General features: G+C 34.8%; 1 protein-coding gene across 1 annotated transcript in view; it reads right to left on the bottom strand.

Moving 5' to 3' along the window:
• The window catches only part of LOC125248507 (LHFPL tetraspan subfamily member 6 protein), a 111,548-nt gene extending 93,035 nt beyond the window's left edge, over nucleotides 1-18,513 (bottom strand). Inside the window, exons 1-2 of the mRNA XM_048160425.1 lie at nucleotides 18,191-18,513; nucleotides 12,914-13,445 (exon numbers count right to left, since the gene is read on the bottom strand). Of these exons, the coding sequence (XP_048016382.1) occupies nucleotides 12,914-13,298 (385 nt within the window). The 5' untranslated portion in view covers nucleotides 13,299-13,445; nucleotides 18,191-18,513. The remainder of the gene's footprint in view (nucleotides 1-12,913; nucleotides 13,446-18,190) is intronic.
• Between the last annotated feature and the right edge of the window lie 3,240 nt (nucleotides 18,514-21,753).

The raw sequence follows: 21,753 nt of genomic DNA, 5'->3' as shown, positions 1-21,753 counted from the left end.
GAGAGCTGTCAGTCAATAAATGGGACAAAAAAGTAACTTGTGTTACTTATTTGAAAAAAAAATGTGAAAGTAATGCGTTAGTTTAGTTACTTGTGTTACAAACTGCCTGGAGACGCAAAGGTTGAGGATCCAAACGCAGTACTTTATTAAAGGGTAATCCAAAGACGTAATCCAAAACAAGCAAAAGGTCAAAACACAAGCAAACAGTCCAAACAGATACCAGGGTAAGAACTCAGGCAAACAGGGTAATCCAAGCAGCGTTGCCAACTGCTTTCAATTGAAAGTAGCTAAAATTGGTAACTAAATGCCACTAGATGACATAATGGCAAAATTATTTATATTATCTATATAAATATATGAATATAGATCAGTGGGCAAAATAAGAATCTAGACAAGGTTTGTCCAAGAAGTTGCTAGATATGTCCCTAAACTTTTGAAAATTTCTCAAAAGGGGTGGGGAAGTCACTAAATCTAGTGACAAAATTCCTAAATTGGCAACACTGGATCCAAGAGATTACGGGGCAAATCCAGAAAACGGGCAACAGGGTCAAAACCATGGAACAGATAATAAAAGGAGCGCTCAGAAATGCAGTTGTGATACATACAAGACTTCGCCATGAGTGACTGAGAGATACATGACTTTTAAAGGCAGAGATAATTAGATAATGAGACACAGCTAAATACAATAAGGGCTAATGAGACCAGACAGTGAGTCCTGGGAAATGTAGTTCATAAGGGAATGACTTATAGTCTGGGGTGGAGCGCCCTGAGGTGGCTATCAAGGGCATTGCAGTGGATGATTGTGACAACATGAAAAAAGTAAACAGATTACGTAACTTGCGTTACTTGCAATTCACCACAAAATCGTGTTTTGCTTAACAGCCCATAGTAGTTCCCACGACTAATACGTCATGTTTTATGTTCTCTCGTTTTATGTAAATTGTGCATACAATACAATAATTTGTTCCCTCGCTTTACTAAATTGTGGCCACATTAGCTGCGTTTCCATTACCCTTTAAATTGCACAAACTGAAATTGTGAATACGGCAATTTCGCAAAAACTCCCATATACTGCAGAATTTTTTACGCTCACATGAGGTGGTTTTTCAAGGAAATTCAAAGAAAAGGAATATTTCGCAAAACTATAATGGAAACCAGGCTATTATAATAATTCATTCACTAGTTTCAGTTAAAGGGTTAGTTCACCCAAAATGAAAATAATGTAATTTATTACTACCTTAATATTATAAAGTGATAAGAATACTTTTTGTGTGCCAAAAAAACTAAATAATGACTTTTCAACAATATCTAGTGATGGCCGATTTCAAAACACTGCTTCTGAGCTTTACGAATCAGTGGTTTGGAGCACCAGAGTCACGTGATTTCAGCAGTTTAGCCATTTGATAGGAATCCCTGATTCAAAACAAAAGATTCGTAAAGCTCAGAAGCTTCATGAAGCAGTGTTTTGAAATCGGCCATCACTAAATATTGTTGAATAAAGTCGTTATTTTGGGGGATTTTTGGCGCACAAAACGTATTTTGTCGCTTTAAAACATTATGGTTGAATCACTGTAGTCACGTGAACTTTTTTCAGTTGTTCATAAACATATTAATGACAAAGGTGTCATTACACTGTATTCAGCACAAACTAGGCTACCATAATATGTGAGGAACATGTATGCACATGTTTATGTTTTTGAAGGAATAACGTTTATGTGTGGTTATTGAAAAAACAAAAAAATTAAGTCACTGAAATAAGGCCAAAAATATATATTAAATCTGTGTTTACAAGACTTCTGGGTATTGGAGGTTGTAGGCTAGAGTTTTTGCTTCAAAATTATGTAAAAATTATAATGCCTGCTTGTTCATATAAAACAATATATTGATTTAGTTTTTGTAAGACACTTTTTGTCAAGAAACACAGTATGCGTGGATGCGTGAATCATCATGAATAATGGGACATTTACACCTGAGAAGACAAAAGAATCGCATAAAGAACCTCTAATGGTGCTGCATAATAATGAGGCCTTTCAGTCAGGTAGGCTGTGAAAAAAACCTCTGTAATCATGTCTCAGCTCAATTTAAAATAATGGTATTCTATTATATTCTTTAAAATATAATGTATTTCTGTAATGCAAAGAGTCTGAATATAGGTTTTTAGTTTAAAAGCATGCACATTTGGAGAAATATTGATGGATTCTCATATGTTTATGTCAATTTTCTATACAGAGGAGTTATATTTATTCAATATTTATTATCATCACTATGAGCGCTGGTGTTTTCAATTCATACTTGTAGCCGGAGGGCGCTCTCTGTGCACATTTAGTTCACAAATTATTCTAAAGAAGAAGAGGACATATCAGGAACTAACGGCATGTCTTCCAGAGGTTGCTAACCATGGCTTTTACATACAGATAAACACTTTTCAAGACAATAAATACATGATTGAGATGATGTATGCCTGTATTGACTCATAATTTGCCTCTGAATAGCGTTGGCTCCGTGGGCGTGGCCGCATTAGCGGATAATGAGCTGAATCACGGATTTCTGACATGTGTCTCTTTTCATACAGATTACATAAACACAGAATTTTTGTTTTCGATTTGACTTACATGATTTAAAACCTGACATTTCAACGTGTCTTTAGACATAAGTCTATTTTTTTGTGATTAGTATTCACTAAGTTATAGTTCATTTTCTGAGAACTATCAGATTAAACTTTGTTCAGAGGGAGAGGACAGATCATGCATCATTTTAGTTTTCTTTATTTTGCAAAAAGCACAACATTTTGTTTTTACTCTGAGTGTATACAAATAAAAGAAGATATTCTATAGTTTCAATTGATATATTACTTATGTCTCTATGACAAAAAATGACGGAGTATTTTAAGTCTGTTTTGCTGCAATGTGAAAAAAACCTGCAAAATACGCCGGCGCGTTTTCAGACCTCAGGGAGTTAAATATGTTTAAAACACCTTTATGGATCTTGAGAGGTTTGGTGGCATTGCTCTCAATTGAGGCATCAGTGAGTCGTCAGATTTTATCAAAAATATCTTAATTTGTGTTCCGAAGATGAACGAAGGTCTTACGGGTGTGGAATGACATGAGGGTGAGTAATTAATGACAGAATGTTCATTTTTCGGTGAACTAACCCTTTAAATCAAAGTGAGGGAATGAATTAGTGCAATGTGGCCACGATTTACTAAATCGAGAGAACAAATTATATTTATGTGCACGATTTACATAAAACAAGGAAAACATATAGCTTAAGTAAATTGTGGCCACGATATATATTTGTCCGCATGTCCACATGTGATGTGCAGGGCTCCCTACTACAGGCTCCAAAATGTTTAGTTCTTTTTTATTTCAATTTTTATTGTGCCAAAGTTCTATAAATGGAAGTCTAAACAAAGCAATAATGTTCTTTTCAGAACTGACTATGTGAATTCAAATTTCCACACAACAAGCTTTTTTTCAATTTAAAGAAAGGGCAATAACATCACCCATCACAGCAGAAAGCTTTTATTCGGATATGACTCAGTATATTTTGACTGCTCCAAAACAAATCAACTATTCAATATAAGTTACTCGGCACCATTCAAACAGTATACGGTCAGCAATTCATCACAGTTTGAAACATAAAAGTACCCAACAATGAATCACTTGCTGTTTTCAGCATGACGAACAAGGATGTGTCAAAGGGGGATGTCAGACAGACAGATAAATCTATAATCCAAAAGTTTAAACATGAAAGGGAAAAATAGGATAATTTCTGTACGTTCATGAACAATTCACTCATGATGAGCAATTCTTCCAATGTCTCATCGGCCTGTCTACCATCTTTTAGTCAAAAGGACACAATCCACATCAAAGCATGAAGAACCTGTTCTCTGATCCCTCATATTTACATGCTACTTCAAATGTACTGTACTTGTCCAATAAGCATGGTAATACCTTTCCCTTAGTGATATGCAGCTGAACTGAAACTAAAATGAATTCAAATCCACTACAGCGCCTGAGTAATATGTCCATTAAGTAGACTGAAGAGGTTTTCCATTAGGTTTCATTGGTTCAATTCCAGCTGGCAAACACATACATACAAACAAACACACATTAACACACACAAACAATGCAATTATCCATGCCCGTTTATCTTTATCCTGTGCAAAAGGACACATGCTGCTACATTTGTAATCCAGGGACATTATTAAGAAAGATCATATTTTGAATAGAGAAAAAGAATCAATTATAAATGTAATTCAGAAATTGAAATGTAAATAAATCACATTTGCATATTAAACAAAAAATTTAAAATATTTAATAAATGTTTTACAACAGTTAAAACCAACATCATAATAATAAGGGAAGATGTATATATATATATATATATATATATATATATATATATATATATATACTTTTTTTTTCACTATGATCTGATTATAAAAAGCTCCATAAAGATTCCTAAAAGTCTATCTTTTATATTTTACAAATAAAATAACAACATAAGAGTTTGGAACTGTGGTATTTTAGTATTACTTATATATTGTTAAAGTGTATTAATATTTTAATTAGCTTTTATTTTATTTTTATATTTTCAGTTTCATTTTAGTTTCCATTTTGCCAATTTTATTGTATGCTTTTGTTTAGTTTTTTCTATTATTTCTATTTAGTTTTAATATATTTTCAGTTTTAGTACTTTTATTTTAGTACTTTAGTACTTGCTCATTTAAATTTAAGGACTAAAATAAAACAATAAAATAATATTTTTTTAACATTATTATTATTATCAATGTTTGTGCTGCTTGGTGCCTTGGTGGGTATAAAAGACTTCTTTCAAAAACGTTAAAAAATTGTCAAAAATTGTGTTTCCAAACTTTTGGTACCGTATAAGAAACATTTATACAGGTACTGTATAAATGTTTCTTGAGCAGCAATTCATTAAATTAAAATGATTTCTGAAGGATCATGTGACACTGAAGACTGGAGTAATGATGCTGAAAATTCAGCTTTGATCACAGGAATAAATTAGATTTTAACATATATTCAAATAGAAAACTGGTACTTTAAATTGTAATAATATTTCACAATATTACTGTTTTTACTTTATCTTTGATGCCTTGGTGAATATAAGAGACTTCTTTCAAAAACATTAAAAATTTGTAATGTTTACAAACTTTTGACAGGTACTGTATCTATACATTATTACAAGTAATTAATTAGAGCATTTTTTAATTATTGAGTGTACTATAAAAGTGGTGCTCCCCATAATTCATATGCATTTTCAATTTATAAAATATCCTTGATGCATTTCTGACCAACTTGTCGATGACAAGTTGCTTAGTTGGGGACACTTGACATTTGACTTGACATTTGATATTCAACAGTGCTTTGATCTGCCTGCATTGACACTATTCTTTAAGAGCTGCTGTGCAGCCAAAATAATGTACCAGTTATCAATGTAAAGCTGCTTTGACACAATCTACATTGTAAAAAGCGCTATATAAATCAAGGTGACTTGACTTGACTTGACAAGGAACATTTGAATTATTATAGATGAGATTAAACCGCATAATTCTGGAAGGGTTTTCCAGGACTTCACATCACATAGGGAAACACCATCCATCTCTGAAAGAACAAAGATAGACTTTTGAACAAAAGGGCAAGAGGATGGCTCTAATCAAAGATGCTTTTGGAGACACATAAAGGGCTTATCAAACTCATTATCAGTAAAATGGGCATCAGATGAATCAATGTGAGCCGCAGGGAGGTGTTGTCTTTGCCAAAGCCCCGCTGCTCAGAGCCCTTGCTGCCAGACAGCACTCATTAACACACCACAATACAAATGAAAGGTACTCAATTGGCAAGGACAGCCGCGGTCCAGTGATTTAACATCAGGGTACTGTTCGTGTCCCTCTCTCTCTCTCTCTCAGTCGCTCGTTTTTCGCTTAACCCCTGTCTGGTGCTTTTCACGTCTCTCATTCACACTTGTTCAGTCCCACATACTTCAATTTAACGCCACGCTTCAACTCATGTGGCTAGTTCAATGTCAAGAGTTCAGCCGCTGCTCTCCAACGCTCTGTTAACTTCCTGGAACTCATTACAAATTGTTTTATAAACCTGTAATTATGACCACACTGTCCTATGTACACTTACTTGACAGTAGCATGGTAATACTGTGTTATTTTGTTTTTGTTTTTTGTTTTTTTAGGACATGGTAATACCATGTTATCTCATTAAGTACCATTTAATACCCTTTCAACATGTAATATCATTGTTTCTGGACAAACAAAGTACAGTAGCAGTACCATAGTACAGTAATGGTAGCATATGGTAATACTTTGATAAATATCATTGTGCTGAGATTCATAACCATGGTATTAATATGGTCCTCCAAGGCATGTTCAAGGATATCATGATACTAATGGTACATATCCCCAAAAAACATGGTATTATGCTACTATGGTACTTTTTTAGTGACAGTGTAGTTACACTTTATTTGAAGCTGTCTTTGTTACAGTGTTAATAAGTACTGAATAATATTAATCAACATGAATATGTACTAAAGGATTTGGGTTAGTTGCTTATAATTATGCATTAATAATTTACTGTTAATACTATAGTAAGGACACTGTTAACAAGTACCTTTTACTAAATAAATATCATAGTAATTCCATGTTTCACTGCAATTCCATGGTTTTATTATGGTAAATCTGTGGCACTATTACCATCTTAATGCAAAGTAATACTACAAATTATTTTTTTTTTTTACATTTACCATGGTAAGAAAACCACGGTAATGCTACATTTTTGGACATCATAGTATACTTAAAAGTACCTTGCATTACCATCTTAATACCATGGTAATACTGTTTTGGGCACAAGTCCCATGGTTAACAAAAGTAATAGATGGTATCAGATGGAAACACTGTGGTAATTTTAAAATACCATGGTTCAAATTAAACATTTTTTATTATTATCAATTTTGGAAACAGTTGTGCTCCTTAATATTTTTGTGGAAACTTTTTGTTAAGGATCTTTAATGAACAAAGTTCAAAAGAACAGCATTGATTTGAAATATAAATCTTTTGTAACGTTACAAATGTCTTTACTGATCAATTTAATGCATCCTTACTGAATAAATGTATTATATAAACAGCTTGAATTGTAGAGACATTCAAAATGGCTACTCAGCCTGACTTATATTCTCTGCAGACCAACAAAAACACAACTTCAGTTCATTTGACAGAACGTCAGTTTCATGATACAACTAAACAACTAATTGTCAGTTTCCATTGATTGTGAGTGAAAAACTGCTGATAAGGAGTATGATGCTTGCTTACATCAGCCTTGAGGTACTTCATCACTCTGTGTGATGAAGGCAGTGCTATGGGCAACATGACAGGAAGTGATGTGTTCAGCAGCCCTGCAGTTCTGTAACCTCCTTGTGTCGGGCTCTCTTAGGTCAAATGCCTCTGTCTGCTAGTTAGAAGAGACAGTGGAAACCTCAGCTGTCTACCATGAGCACACGATGACGCACCTGTGTAGCTGACTGGAGATCAGGTGAAATCTACCCTGACACTGTTGGTTTTGGGGCCAATCTAATGTCACAATAATTATGAGGGCAAACCTGAAAGGATTTATACACGAGGACAGCGCATGAATGCACTCTGTAAAAACTTAAAAAAAAAAAGAGAGAGAAAGAGAGAGAAAGTTGCTCAAAGAAATATTAAGACAGTATTTTAAATGGCTTTTCTGAATTTTTCTGAGGGGACCTATTATGCCCCTTTTTACGAAGATGTAAAATAAGCCTCTGATGTCCCCAGAGTGTGAAGTGTGAAGTTTTAGCTCAAAATACCCCACAGATCATTTTTTATAAAATGTTAAAATTGCCACTTTTTGGGGGTGAGCAAAAACTTTTAAATGCAAATGAGCTGATGCTCCTGGCCCAATTTCCAGAAGATGGCAGAGCTTCAAGAGCTTATGCTCCAGCATACCGGTGTAGGAGAGATTGCCAGAACACCGGCAACAACAAAACAGGACAATCTCACGCACTTAAAATGTCAGAAACTCTCGGTAGCGGTGTTCAGCCTTATATGTTTCAGAATCAACCTTTGTGAAAATCCAGCATTGAAAAGACCCTCGTTTGGCATAAAATGATTAGCGCAAACATATAAGACTTTACCGATTTTCTTCAGGACATTTCCCTCTAAAATGATATTTAACCATGATGTCCTCAGTGACTCAGATGCCGGGAGTCTATGGAGACTCTTATGTGCATTAGTACATCGCAAAACACAACATTTGTATCTACGTATCTATGTTATGTCTATGTTAATAGGGCAGATCGTCAACGGCTGTGGGCGGGGCTTCTCCCTATGATGATGTCATCTTAGGGGTGAATCTGAATCAGCTTGTTTGAAGAGACTGCTTTTAATTTGTGGGAATTATATAAAAAAAATGAATGAGTGGATTTTTACCATTACAGGCTGGTTGTTCTCATACACTGTGGACACAAATCGGTGTTATACACCTTATAAAAGTGAAGTTTGCATAATAGGTCCCCTTTAATACATGTACTACTTTATTATAATTAAAATGAATAACTATCTAAAGTAGATTTTTAAAGTTATATCAATAAGTTTTATGCAAATTGTTCACTTTAACATGAATTTAAAAGGGTGAGTGGGACTGATCTGTTTGAATTCAAAATACATTAATTTAGCTCACCTGCTGAGCTTGTTGGTTCAACTTAAAAAAAAAAAAAAAAAAATATATATATATATATATATATATATATTATTTATTTATTTATTTATTTATTTATTTTTAAATCTAAACTATATTCCTGAATGTTAGAACTTCTGAACAAACTGTAAAAAGGTTTATTGGTATAACTTAATGTTTTTAGGTTGATTCAGTGATTTTCATTTGAATAAAATCAATTTAGATGAACCATATGAAGCACATCTTTTAGTATAGTAATCAAGAAACTACAATAATCAAATAAATATTTGTATTTTTTTTTTTTACGCATTATGTATGTACTATTCTAAGATTTTAATTTTTTACATTTTAAGATTGGAATGCTTAAAGGTGCCATCGAACTTTTTTTACAAGATGTAATATAAGTCTAAGGTGTCCCCTGAATGTGTCTGTGAAGATTCAACTCAAAATACCCCATAGATTTTTTTTTATTATTAATTTTTTTAACTGCCTATTTTGGGGCATAATTAGAAATGCGCCGATTCATGCTGCTGCCCCTTTAAATGCTCGCGCTCTCCGCCCCCGGAGCTCGCACTTGCCTTAAACAGCATAAACAAAGTTTACACAGCTAATATAACCCTCAAAATGGATCTTTACTAAATGTTCATCATGCATACTGCATGCATGCATCGGATTATGTGAGTATTGTATTTATTTGGATGTTTACATTTGATTCTGAATGAATTTGAGGTTTTGCTCCGTGGCTAAAGCTAACATTACACACTGTTGGAGAGATTTTTAAAGAATGAAGTTGTGTTTATGAATTATACAGACTTCAAGTGTTTAAAAATGAAAATAGCGACAGCTCTCTTGTCTCCGTGAATACAGTAATAAACAATGGTAACTTTAACCACATTTAACAGTACATTAGCAACATGCTAACGAAACATTTAGAAAGACAATTTACAAATATCACTAAAAATATCATGTTATCATGTCAGTTATTATTGCTCCATCTGCCATTTTTCGCTATTGTTCTTGCTTGCTTATCTAGTCTGATGATTCAGCTGTGCACAGATCCAGACGTTAATACGCTGCCCTTGTGTATGCCTCGATCATGGGCTGGCATATGATTTGGAGGCGCATATTAATGATCTGTTCTAACAGTCGGTGTTATGTTGAGATTCGCCTGTTTTCGGAGGTCTTTTAAACAAATGAGATTTATATAAGGAGGAAACAATGGAGTTTGAGACTCACTGTATGTCATTTCCATGTACTGAACTCTTGTTATTTAACTATGCCAATATAAATTCAATTTTTAATTCTAAGGCACCTTTAAAATTCAAGAACATAAAACATTGGAACCCATTTTACATTCCTGATGCATTTTCAATTGAAACAGGATATTCAACAAGACAAAAATGTAGAAAAACTGATCATGTCCATCAGCATTTCGGCCATATCGGCCATTATAACAGAAAGGAAGCAGGTGATTGGCACTAGCAACACCAAGGTTATGGGTTCGATTCCCAGGGAATGCATGAACTGATAAAATGTATACCTTAAATGCTGTGCAAGTCATTTTGGATAAGCATCTGACATAAGCTTAAATGTAAATACTTTATTATGCTTTATTATGCTTAATACTTTATGCCATACTTTACTGTTTGAGCTTCAAGAAGTCATTTAAGAGGCAGAGGAAGTTATTTGTTACATCTACGCCTGTCCCGAACTCCGTTTCCCAGAATCCTCCTGTTCTGCACACCTGTCTGCACTTCCCTCATCAGTCTTCCCGCCGTCCCTGGATTCCCTGCACCTGTTCATTGTCATTAGCACTCCTTTTAAGTTGGACTCACTCCCAGCACTCCCTGTCCGTTCTTATTGTTATGTTGTACGTTTATGGAGATACTGATACTTGTGTTGTAGTTCATCTGTTCCTTGTTTATATTAAAGCCTATATTATTATTGTGGATTTCCGTGCCTGCCTCGTCTCTACAGCACAGTGTGTAACATTATTGCATTTTTGACAAACATTATGATATATTGCACACAATAACCCAAGAATGTGCATTAACATAAAAAGGCTCCATTTCAATTTTATGTTGTATTTAAAAATGTGCAATTAGCAGTTGATATGTGAGTCTGCATATACACTAAGCTAATGAGAATGAAGATGAGCTATTGTCACTTCGGGTGACACAATAGAGACAAATGGGTTGAGTTAATGAAGATAAAGCATTTTCAAACATCAGGAGTCCAAGAGCCTGACTAGAATTTTCAACACTTTGAGCCCCTGCAGTACAAAGAAAACTTCAATTCTAAGACGCCCCACGCAGTATTTGTTTCACCTTCTCTGACGTGTGCCAAAAGCCCTCAAGACTATCGGAGCAGCAAATAAAAGGCACCTTGCAGGCGAGAACTAAACAAAGTGAGTTTGGAATTACAGACCCCAGTTTCCAGTCTAAACTCAATCAGTTTCCCTTCCCTCTCTCCTCGCTGAGGCAAAGGCACCCTGAATTACACTGGCTGGAATCAATGTTCACTAGAGACAAAGAAAAAGGGGCTTGTACTCAATGACCTTATATGAATATTAGTCATTTCAGATCATTCATTGTGATAAAATTACATCAGTATAAATCAATAATGATCCTGATATGTTTGGGTCCTGTCACCTTGAATGGTCTTGTTCTTAGTTTGGTGACAGGATCCTGCCACTAGTGTTTGTGTGAGCACCGTGCATTTTGCATATGGCTTTTTGTTTGTTTCTGTGTGCCATGTGCTCTTCTGTCAGTCTCTAGTCTACGCCTGACAAACCTTAGCATGGATATTTTAATCCCATAACTTTGGAAACGTACACATAAAGTGAATCAATTAGCCTTAAAGGGATAGTTCAACCAAAAATGAAAATTATCCCATAATTTACTCACCCTCAAGCCATCCTAGGTGTATATGACTATCTTCTTTCAGACAAACTCAATCAGCGTTATATTAAAAAATATCCTGGCTCTTCCAAGCTTTATAATGGTAGTGAATGGCACTCACAATTTTGAAGCCCAAAAAAGTGCATACATCCATCATAAAAGTAATCCATGGGGTTAATAAAGGCCTCAAAGTGAAGCGATGGGTTTTTGTATGAAAAATATACATATTTAAAACTTTATAAACTATATTAACCAGCTTCCGACAAACATCCATACGCAAGTCGACTTATGGCATTTTTCCGGGCTTCAAAAATCGTGCCATTCCCTGCCATTATAAAACTTGGAAGAGCCAGGATATTTTTTAATATAACTCTGATTGTGTTTGGCTGAAAGAAGATAGTCATAGACACCTAAGATGGCTTGAGGGTGAATAAAGTTTAGGATAATTTTCATTTTGGGTGAACTATCACTTTAAGTCTGCATGTAGAATATACACTACCATTCAAAAGTTTGGGGTCAGTATGATTTTTCTTTTTTAAGAAATTAATAATTTTATTCAACAAGGATGCCAAAAATATGAAGCAGCACAACTGTTTTCAGCATTGATGATAATAATTTCTTGAGCAAATCAGCATTTTAGAATTATTTCTGAAGGATCATGTGACACTGAAGACTGGAGTAATGATGCTGAAAATTCATAAGAATAAATCAAATTTTAAAGTAGATTCATTTATAAAACTTTTATTTTATTTTATATTGTATTAATAATTCACAATATTACTGCAATAATGTTATCAAATAAATGCAGTCTTGGTGAGCAGAAAAAAATCTTACCAACCCCAAACTTTTGAACAGTAGTTTAAATACTTATGATAGCTATATTATTGTTCACCCATCACAAACTAACCAGTATAAAACAGTTTTAAACATTTTCAATAAACATGCATGCTTATAAAGATGTTGTAGTGTACCTCTCAAGAAACGGTCATATTACACCTTTAAATCAAAAGACAGAAATACATTTCAAAAAACAAAACAAACACAAAAAATATATTACGGTAATGAGAATAATAATCACTAACTATCTAAACAAACAAACAAATAAATAAACAAATCTTGCATTACAATATTGATAATTTTGAGGTAAATCTATGAAATTGTTGTGAATACAAAATATAATTTTTTTTGTCTTTCAATTTTGGAGTGAAATGTGACCAGGACATGCGTTTGTGAGTTTCACCCTAAACTTGTCTGTATGTAAATATACTGTAGCAGTCTGTTACTCACCTCCAAGAAACTGCATGCCCCCTGCTGCGCGTCCGATGGTTCTGGAGATGAGCTCTGATATGCAGCAGCCCATGAGCGCTGTGAGCGCCACCAGCAGCAGCAGGCCGCATCCGACCCCCGTCACAACAGTACAGATCCGCCATTCCACACTCGGGATGCCCTGAAAGCTTGCATAGCGCCCGCACTGCTCCAGCATGACCGTAGCCTGCCTCTCCTCATCCCGAACGGGATACGAGCACCGCCGGAAAGTGCCGAAGGACACCGGCTTATCCATTTGTGAGCCCAGCAACCAGTAGGGCATGAAGAAGCCCACGCAGGAAGCTGCTGCACTCAGCAGGGACACCAGAGCCCAGATCATCCCTGTGCATGTCAGGCTGGATGCCATGCTAGACAAATGACTTTAAATACTGGACACACTTCCAGAAGAGAGCTTGGAAAATGAGGATGTCACAAAAAAATAGTTCCTTTTCCCTTGTTGGAAAGAGGATGTCTATCTCCATACAGTTTTCACCATGGTTCTGTGTGCCGTCACCTGAGAAAGAAGCAATAAAACACATTGTCCCGTCAATCGTCACAAAGTTTTGACTGACTTTTAACAATCAGAAAGAGTCACAATTCCTGTTATCTAATGCAACAACATTCATATACACCAGGGGTTCTCAACTCTGGCACTCGAGATCCAATTCCCTGCAGAGTTTAACTCCAACCTCAAACAAACTCATCTGCCTTTCTAGTAATCCTGAAGACCTTGATTAGCTTGTTCAGATGTGTTTGATTAGGGTTGGAGCTAAACACTGCAGGAACTAAAGGGGCCGTTTAACTACTAAAAACTCGAAACTTTGGTAACACTTTATTTTGATGCCTCTTTTTTTTATAAGTAACTTTGCAACATGTCTGCTAACTCTCATTAGAGTATTAGTAGACTTTCTGCTTAATATCTGCTAACACTTATTGTGATGGTCCCCCCAACAGACATTCTACTGACTGCAAATACATGTCAACTAAAGCCCAAAGTATAGTTCACTTTTTACGAGTATGCAAGGGTCAGCGTACAATGCACGTGACGTGAATTCCATCATCAGAAGAGTATGTGCACACTCTAAGTGCACCGGATTTTTGTAACTGTGGACTTGTACGTGCAGGTCCCACATGCGCATTTATTCTTTTTTTATTTTTTTTGCAGTAATTAGTTTATCCACAAGGTGGCAATCATGCCCTGGGAGGCATTGATTCACAAGGTAGTCAAAGAAAAACTGCATAAACAGAACAGATTGGAACACATGCAAGCTACAGCGACAACGGAGGCCTACATAGACGAGAGATTGTGCGAAGAGGTTAGAAATACCCTCATTTGTACAACTCTAGCATGAAAGAATACAAAGATATTTACATGGGTTGTATCTCGTGGTGAGAGATTGCTCAGTACTGTGCATGCGTCGAACATCTGAGTATGTGTACGAGTCAAATGAAGTACACTTTACCAGGAGTTCGACTTTCCGTATACATACAACTGTGTGCGTACACTAGCATACGCATAAAAAAACAAAGTATACCCAGAGTTTTTAAATCTAACACTACTAGTCAACTAATATTCTTCTAACACTCTAATGACATGTACAGTAGGTGCAACGTTGTGTTGGGCAGAATGTGTTAAACGGACCATCAAAATAAAGTGAAACCAAAACTTTTAATGCATTTGGCTGTTCATTTAAAGGTGCCCTAGAGGTGCCTTTTCAAAAGATGTAATATAAGTCTAAGGTGTCCCCTGAACGTGTCTGTGAAGTTGCAGCTCAAAATACCCCATAGATTTTTTTTTTAATAAATTTTTTTAACTGCTATTTTGAGCCATTATTACATATGCACCGATTAAGCGTGCGGCCCCTTTAAATCTCCCACTCCCCCGCGAGCTCTCAACTGCCTTAAACAGCAAACACAAAGTTCACACAGCTAATATAACCCTCAAAATGGATCTTTACAAAGTGTTCATCATGCATACATCGATTCCTGTGAGTATAGTATTTATTTGGATGTTTACATTTGATTCTGAATGAGTTTGAGGATATATGCTCTATGGCTAACGGGCTAATGCTACACTGTTGGAGAGATTTATAAAGAATGAAGTTGTGTTTATGAATTATACAGACTGCACATGTTGAAAATAGAGATGGCTCTCTTGTCTCCGTGAATACAGTAATAAACGATGGTAACTTTAACCACATTTAACAGTACATTAGCAACATGCTAACAAAACATTTAGAAAGACAATTTACAAATATCACTAAAAATATCATGATATCATGGATCATGTCAGTTATTATTGCTCCATCTGCCATTTTTCGCTATTGTTCTTGCTTGCTTACCTAGTCTGATGATTCAGCTGTGCACAGATCCTGCCCTTGTCTTAATGGCTTGATCATGGGCTGGCATATGTAAATATTGGGGGCGTACATATTAATGATCCCGACTGTTACGTAACAGTCGGTGTTTATGTTGAGATTCGCCTGTTCTTTGGAGGTCGTTTAAACAAATGAGATTCATATAAGAAGGAGGAAACAATGGAGTTTGAGACTCACTGTATGTCATTTCCATGTACTGAACTCTTGTTATTCAACTATGCCGACGTAAATTAAATTTTTGAATCTAGGACACTTTTAAAAGACGGTGTTTTGGGAGCCTGAAAATGCAAACTTTTAAAAACGGGTTTCTAAGTGCAAGTTTTTGAAAATGATACCGTTATCGTTCTCAGAGTAAACTACAAAAATGCAAATTTGTGGAAATGGTGATGTCATGTGCATACGTATTACATGTTCAGTCTACAGGCATGTAGTTTTTCTTTACAAAGTGACATCGCCATCTACTGGCCTGCCAGCATAATACAGCATTTTTACTTGTTTTCGCTGATCTGTGTGAATGGGAACATAGGCGTAAGTTGCAGTTAGGACATATGTCCCCACTAGGGTCGATATTGTCCCACCCACTTTTTGAAGCATCTCGAGGCACGGAATATAAAAGAAGCATCTCTAGTTTAAATAGCAAATTGTTTGTTTGTGTTAAAGAGGTGATCTGTGTTGTTTTTGAAATCACGTTGAGTGCTTGTTGTTGCTGTTATCTTGTGTTATCTTATATTCTTATTGTGGATACACGTATTTAATTCACCAATGTAAATACTCTCGATACTAACAATATTTTATTTTGCAGTAGATGTAAGGATTAAACTATCACATTAAACATGAGTTCTATGTTAATAAACTTTGTGCATTTATTATTGTACATTTCTAATATGCAATCTCCACAACCCACAACAACCCCCCCACCTGCACACACACACACACACACACACACACACACACTTCTGTCCCACCCACAAAGTTATGCCACTGAACGGGGATCATTTTGACAATGTTTTCATCTGTACGCGAAAAACACAAAGGAAACACTTTTTCGTTTTTAGTACATTGTTGTCGTGTAAACATCAGACGTCAGAGTAAACGTCAGAGTTGAGAACCGCTGGAATACACTATTCAACTATTCAAAAGTTTAGGGTCAGTAAGATTATATATATTTTTTTATTTTATTAAAGAAATTAATGCTTTTATTTAGCAAGGGATCATCAAATTGATCAAAAGTATCAGTAAAAACATTTATAATATTGCAAAATATTTCTGTTGCAAATAAAATGTTCTTTTGTTTATCCGATTCATCAAAGAATCCTGAAAAAAATGTAACATGGTTTCTACAAAAAAAATAAGCAGCACAACTGCTTTCAACACTGAAATTATTAAGAAATGTTTCTTGGGCACCAAATCAGCCTATTAGTGTGATTTCTGAAGGATCATGTGACACTGAAGACTGGAGTAATGATGCTTTTTTAAAATTATTTTAATAAATGCTGCCTTGGTGTACAAATTATATGCCTAAATATTTCTTTTCTGGCAACTTAATTTTATAATTTTACTAAACACTTACAGTGTAACAGGTGATTAGTGTACATGTACATTTCAATATGACACGGAAATAAAAAACAAAACTCTATACATATCCCAAAGATTTGATATCTCTATCTTGGTAAACATTGCAGTGATTATGTTTTCCTCAAAAACACTTACTGAAAAATATTAGCTAAAAACAAACTTAAAACAAAAATACAATTAGTTTTATAAACTTACTTTATTTAACTAACTATATTTAGATTTGTATCATTTTGGCTAATAAAATCAATAGATGTTAACAAAACATTTTTCTTTTTTTCTTTTCTTTTCTTTTCTTTTCTTTTCTTTTCTGAGAACATGCATAAACAAATAAACAATCAATTAAACATTTCCATTCCTGTTTGTTCTCCGTAGACTTTACCATGACAATGAGAGCAATAGTTCTGAATAGAAATTAAAATTATTGATTGAATACTTTAAATAAATAAATGATTGATTGATTAAATGAATGAATGAATGAATGAATGAATGTAAAAGAATTAATCAACATTTCATGGCATGTCTAACTTGACAGAATCTGAATGAACTTTAACAAATGATTTTAAGCTTCTGGAGTTTAATTTGATGTTTGTTCATGTGGTTAATGAAAGTTGCACTCAACTTCTTTAAAACAGTGCAGGAAGAGTGAACAGAACTCCATATAAGGCTGATTTATCTAATATTTACACAAATGATTGCAGAGAGGACACTAGCAAAGAAAAGGAAAAGAAAAGAAAGAAAAGAAAAGAAAAGAAAAAATGTTTTGGTAAAATCTATTGATTTTATTAGTCAAAATGTCATTATTTGAGACAAATCTAAATATAGTAAGTTAAAGTAAGTTAATAAAACTAATTGTGAGGCTCGTTGGAATAACTCCTATGATAACTGCACATTTTCACTTTTCAGTGTGTGAATTTCATAATCAGTAATTATAATTCTCGTTAATAAGACATATGCTTAACAGATCAGCCGTGCTCATGACATTTCTATAGCCTATGAATGTTTATCTAAGGGTGTTAAGGATTATAAGGCTTAATGTAATCATATTTTTTATGATATGAATGTAAATTATTACAAAGTGCTTATGAGAGGTGTTAAAGGGGCTTAAACATCTAATATTTACAGAAAAGAAAAGAAAAGTTTCCGGGAAAACTCCTCAACAGACTGATCTTCTATAGGCTATTAATAGTACTAATAATGATACATTTATGACAGTTATGATATAAACTCATGCCATGCAAAAGACAAGCACGACATCATGCCAAAACATGAATAACCATAAAAACACCCATCGTGTGTGATAACTTACATAGATATATTCTGATTGGCGTGTTAATTCAAACTCCGGTCCAGCTTCATGGGACCGTGAAGCAGAAATAAACTTTGTCCGCTGAACGGGGCTCAACTCGCTCTGCGCACGCAGAAAACGCGCGTTAAATTCCGTTAAATGAGGTCTGCTGAGGTCAGCTTGTGTTTAGTTCACTGTCACTCCTGCAGGAAAGCGTTGAAATAATCCCAGTGTCTTTAATAAGAGACGCGAAATACTGAGCAGTGTGCCCGTGTCCCTGCACTGAGCGCAGTGTGGCAGCAGTCAAGACTGTGAGTCCGAGCGCGCTCCCTCACTCTCTAACGTCCTCGAAGCTCCGCCCACCGTCCTGCTTCCTTTTATTCACACCGGGGCTAGTTGTCACACGTTTTACCTCCAATAATATTTCTCAGGGTAGATTTATTTTAAAATCAGTTTCTATACAGACATATACCTTAAAGTCTTTACTACTACTACTAAAAAAAAAAACAAACAAACAAAAAAAAAAACGATAGAACATTAATGCCCAGCTGAAAAAAAATGCAGTTCATATATCACTTATAGCTAACTTACAGCTGGCAATGTTGTCTATATGTTGTCACAGTGGGAACCTGCTTTTGACCGATTTTTGAGACGAATACCTGCCTGTTGAAAATAAAAGAAATAGGCGTAGGCTATTGTCTAAAGCAGGGGGTTTTCAAGCAGAGGGTCCCCAGAAAATGTTCAGAGAATAAAAAGACAAAGCAAAAATGGTTAAAGTCTACCGACACATTCTAACTGTTTGTATATGTTTGCTTTTCTCACTATAGTCCCCTTTATCTTGCTCACGGTTGTATTCTTAACGCAGTACTGCGTTAAAGCTGCTTACATACATTTCTTGTGACAGTTGCTTGTCCAAAGAATTTTTTATTGACATTAATGTTCTTCTTCGGGTTTATAAATCCAACATTAAAGGTGCAATATGCAAGATTTTTGCAGTAAAATATCCAAAAACCACTAGGCCAGTGTTATATATTTTGTTCACTTGAGTAGCCTACTTACAATATCCCAAATGTTTCCAACTATTTGTAAATCGTGAGAAAATTGCAATTTTAACCAAGGCTCCGACCTGTGTGAGGAGTCGCCTATCAATTGCGTCATACCTGCCGTGCGTCAACTCGGTTTCCGGTAGAAACCATGGAAACACCAAAGACGCTTTAATATTTACATGTTTTAATAGACAAGGGAACAACTGTTTTGATATATTTATAGACAGAAAACTAATTGTTGTTATATAGTTCAACACGTTTAGTCTTACTGTTTAAATCTAATTTTCTTGATTTTGAGTGCTTTACCATGCCTCAAAGAAAAACGCTATTTTGTCAAGTAGCTAACATAGAATAATCAGATGTAGCTTTATTTTTATTAACAGTAATACAGCATTTTCTCAATCATACAATACATTTTAAAATGAATTTCATGCCATTTATCAACACAAGCCATCCAGCATTTATGATATTCTAAAATCGATCTATCTTACTGCAGTGTGCAACAGTGTCTCACAGCAACGTTAACTGAGTAACATTATAACATAATTTTCAACACTCTCAAATGTATCTAATATGATAAACAGAGCTGCGTTACCTCATACTCATGACTGGAAAAGCGGAAGCGGCGCCAGCGACTGTGGCATAATAAAAGTTCTGCTGCTCGTGAGGCGTGTGTTGCGCAATCGCTCCAGCGGCCTCGTTCAGCTCCCATAACACTCAGTCCTGGTCTGCTTCATACTACAGTAACGTTAATAATCTCATCCATGAACATGATTTCTTCCCGAGTCCTATACCGATTTTTTTCCATCGGCTGTGATGTGCAGACCGTGTCCCAAGATTCCGGGCTCAAACTTGGCGTCAACAAGCTACACCTTTGTTTTGAATAGGCCTCTAGCTGACAGAATATCTTACATATTGTACCTTTAAGTATAGCAAATTTAAGTTTGGAAACAATATGTTGTGTTTATAATGCCACACCTATTATTTATCTAATTTATCTATTATTCATAGTTTAAATATATCATATATCATATTTTATCATATATAAAAATATATAGATGGTTTTTAGGAAGGGTGTCCCTCATAAAAGTTTCATCATACTAGGGGGTCCTTGGCATCATTAAGTTTGAAAACCCCTGGTCTAAAGAGGTTTTTGAACTGCAGGGACCCACAGGGGCCACAAAAGAGTAGGTATGGTCCCTGGAAAAGTTTAGACTAGAGAAAACAAACAAAACAATCTAAAATTAAATAGATAATAAAAATAAGTTTAACTGAATTAAAATTAAATTAGATTAAAATAAAAAAAAAACGTATTTAAATAAATGAAAATATTCAATTAATACATTAAAATGATTTAATTAATACAAATGTATTCAATAAATAAACATATTTAATAAATAAATAAATAATCTAACAGTAAAGTATAGAGTAAAAAAATAATGTAACATAATAGAAACCAAATAAGTCTTTGCAGACAAAGATATTAGCTTTTTTTTTTTTTTTTTTTTGGAAGGGGGGTTCCTAGCACAAGGGTGATCATATTTGGAGGTCTGTGACATCAAAAAGATTTGTTTAAGAAGCTGATCTAGAAATAAAGTAAAGAAAAATTAAAGTAGAATCCTCCAACATCTTTATTTTAAATGTTTTATAGGCTTTTAAAAAACTAAATTTATACAGTTAAACAATTATGAATTGAAAAGAAATTCATAAAAAATAAAAAAGATTTCCAAAGATTTGATACTTGCATCAAATCGAACCATACAACAAACAAAGAATAAAACAAGAATGTATAAAATATAAATGGATAAATAATACTGCACAAATAAATAGATTTCCAATGTTTGTTCTCTTTAAGGCCCGTTCACACCAAGAACAACGCAAACTATAACGATAATGATAAAGGTATAGCTGTAAATATCATAAATATAAAAGCAGAGTACAACTATAACGATAACAGCACAGAGAAACAATATCGTTGGAATAATTTTCAGAAAAACTTTTTCCAGCTGATGAACGATAAAAACATTGACAACCAATCAGAATCCATGCTGATTTAAAGAGACAAAACTGCAGCATGCACTTATTATAAACAGAACAATATTATGCGTTGGTGTGGACGCTAGTTGTCATTATAGTTATCTTTTTGTAGTTATCGTTCTTGGTGTGAACTAGCAGTATGTTAGTAAAGCTCAGGAGATGCTGGTGTAAAGTGGTGCGTGCTGGAGAGGAGACTATAAGAATAATTCACAAAGCCTCACATCCTGAAACACAACAGAGAGCGTAACCCTGTGCCCCACCTCCACTCTCCATTTAATCCCTCTGAGGAGAAATGGGCTGAAATTCAATTGTGTTTGCCCTCTCTGGTGCAATATCTGTAGTTGTTGTGATTATTCATTGTCAAGGTAACTCCCCTTTTCCCTCTGGCAAGGTGAAGTTAATGTCAAGGCACTGGTCTGAAGTGATTTGTTGTATTTTGACAACAGTTACAGGCACCATTTGTTACGGAATTAAATTGACAGCAAGGTGTGTCAGCTCAAA

This window comes from Megalobrama amblycephala, linkage group LG16, assembly GCF_018812025.1.
Source record: "Megalobrama amblycephala isolate DHTTF-2021 linkage group LG16, ASM1881202v1, whole genome shotgun sequence".
Classification (NCBI taxonomy): Eukaryota; Metazoa; Chordata; class Actinopteri; order Cypriniformes; family Xenocyprididae; genus Megalobrama; species Megalobrama amblycephala.
This window is presented reverse-complemented; position numbering and strand designations above follow the sequence as displayed.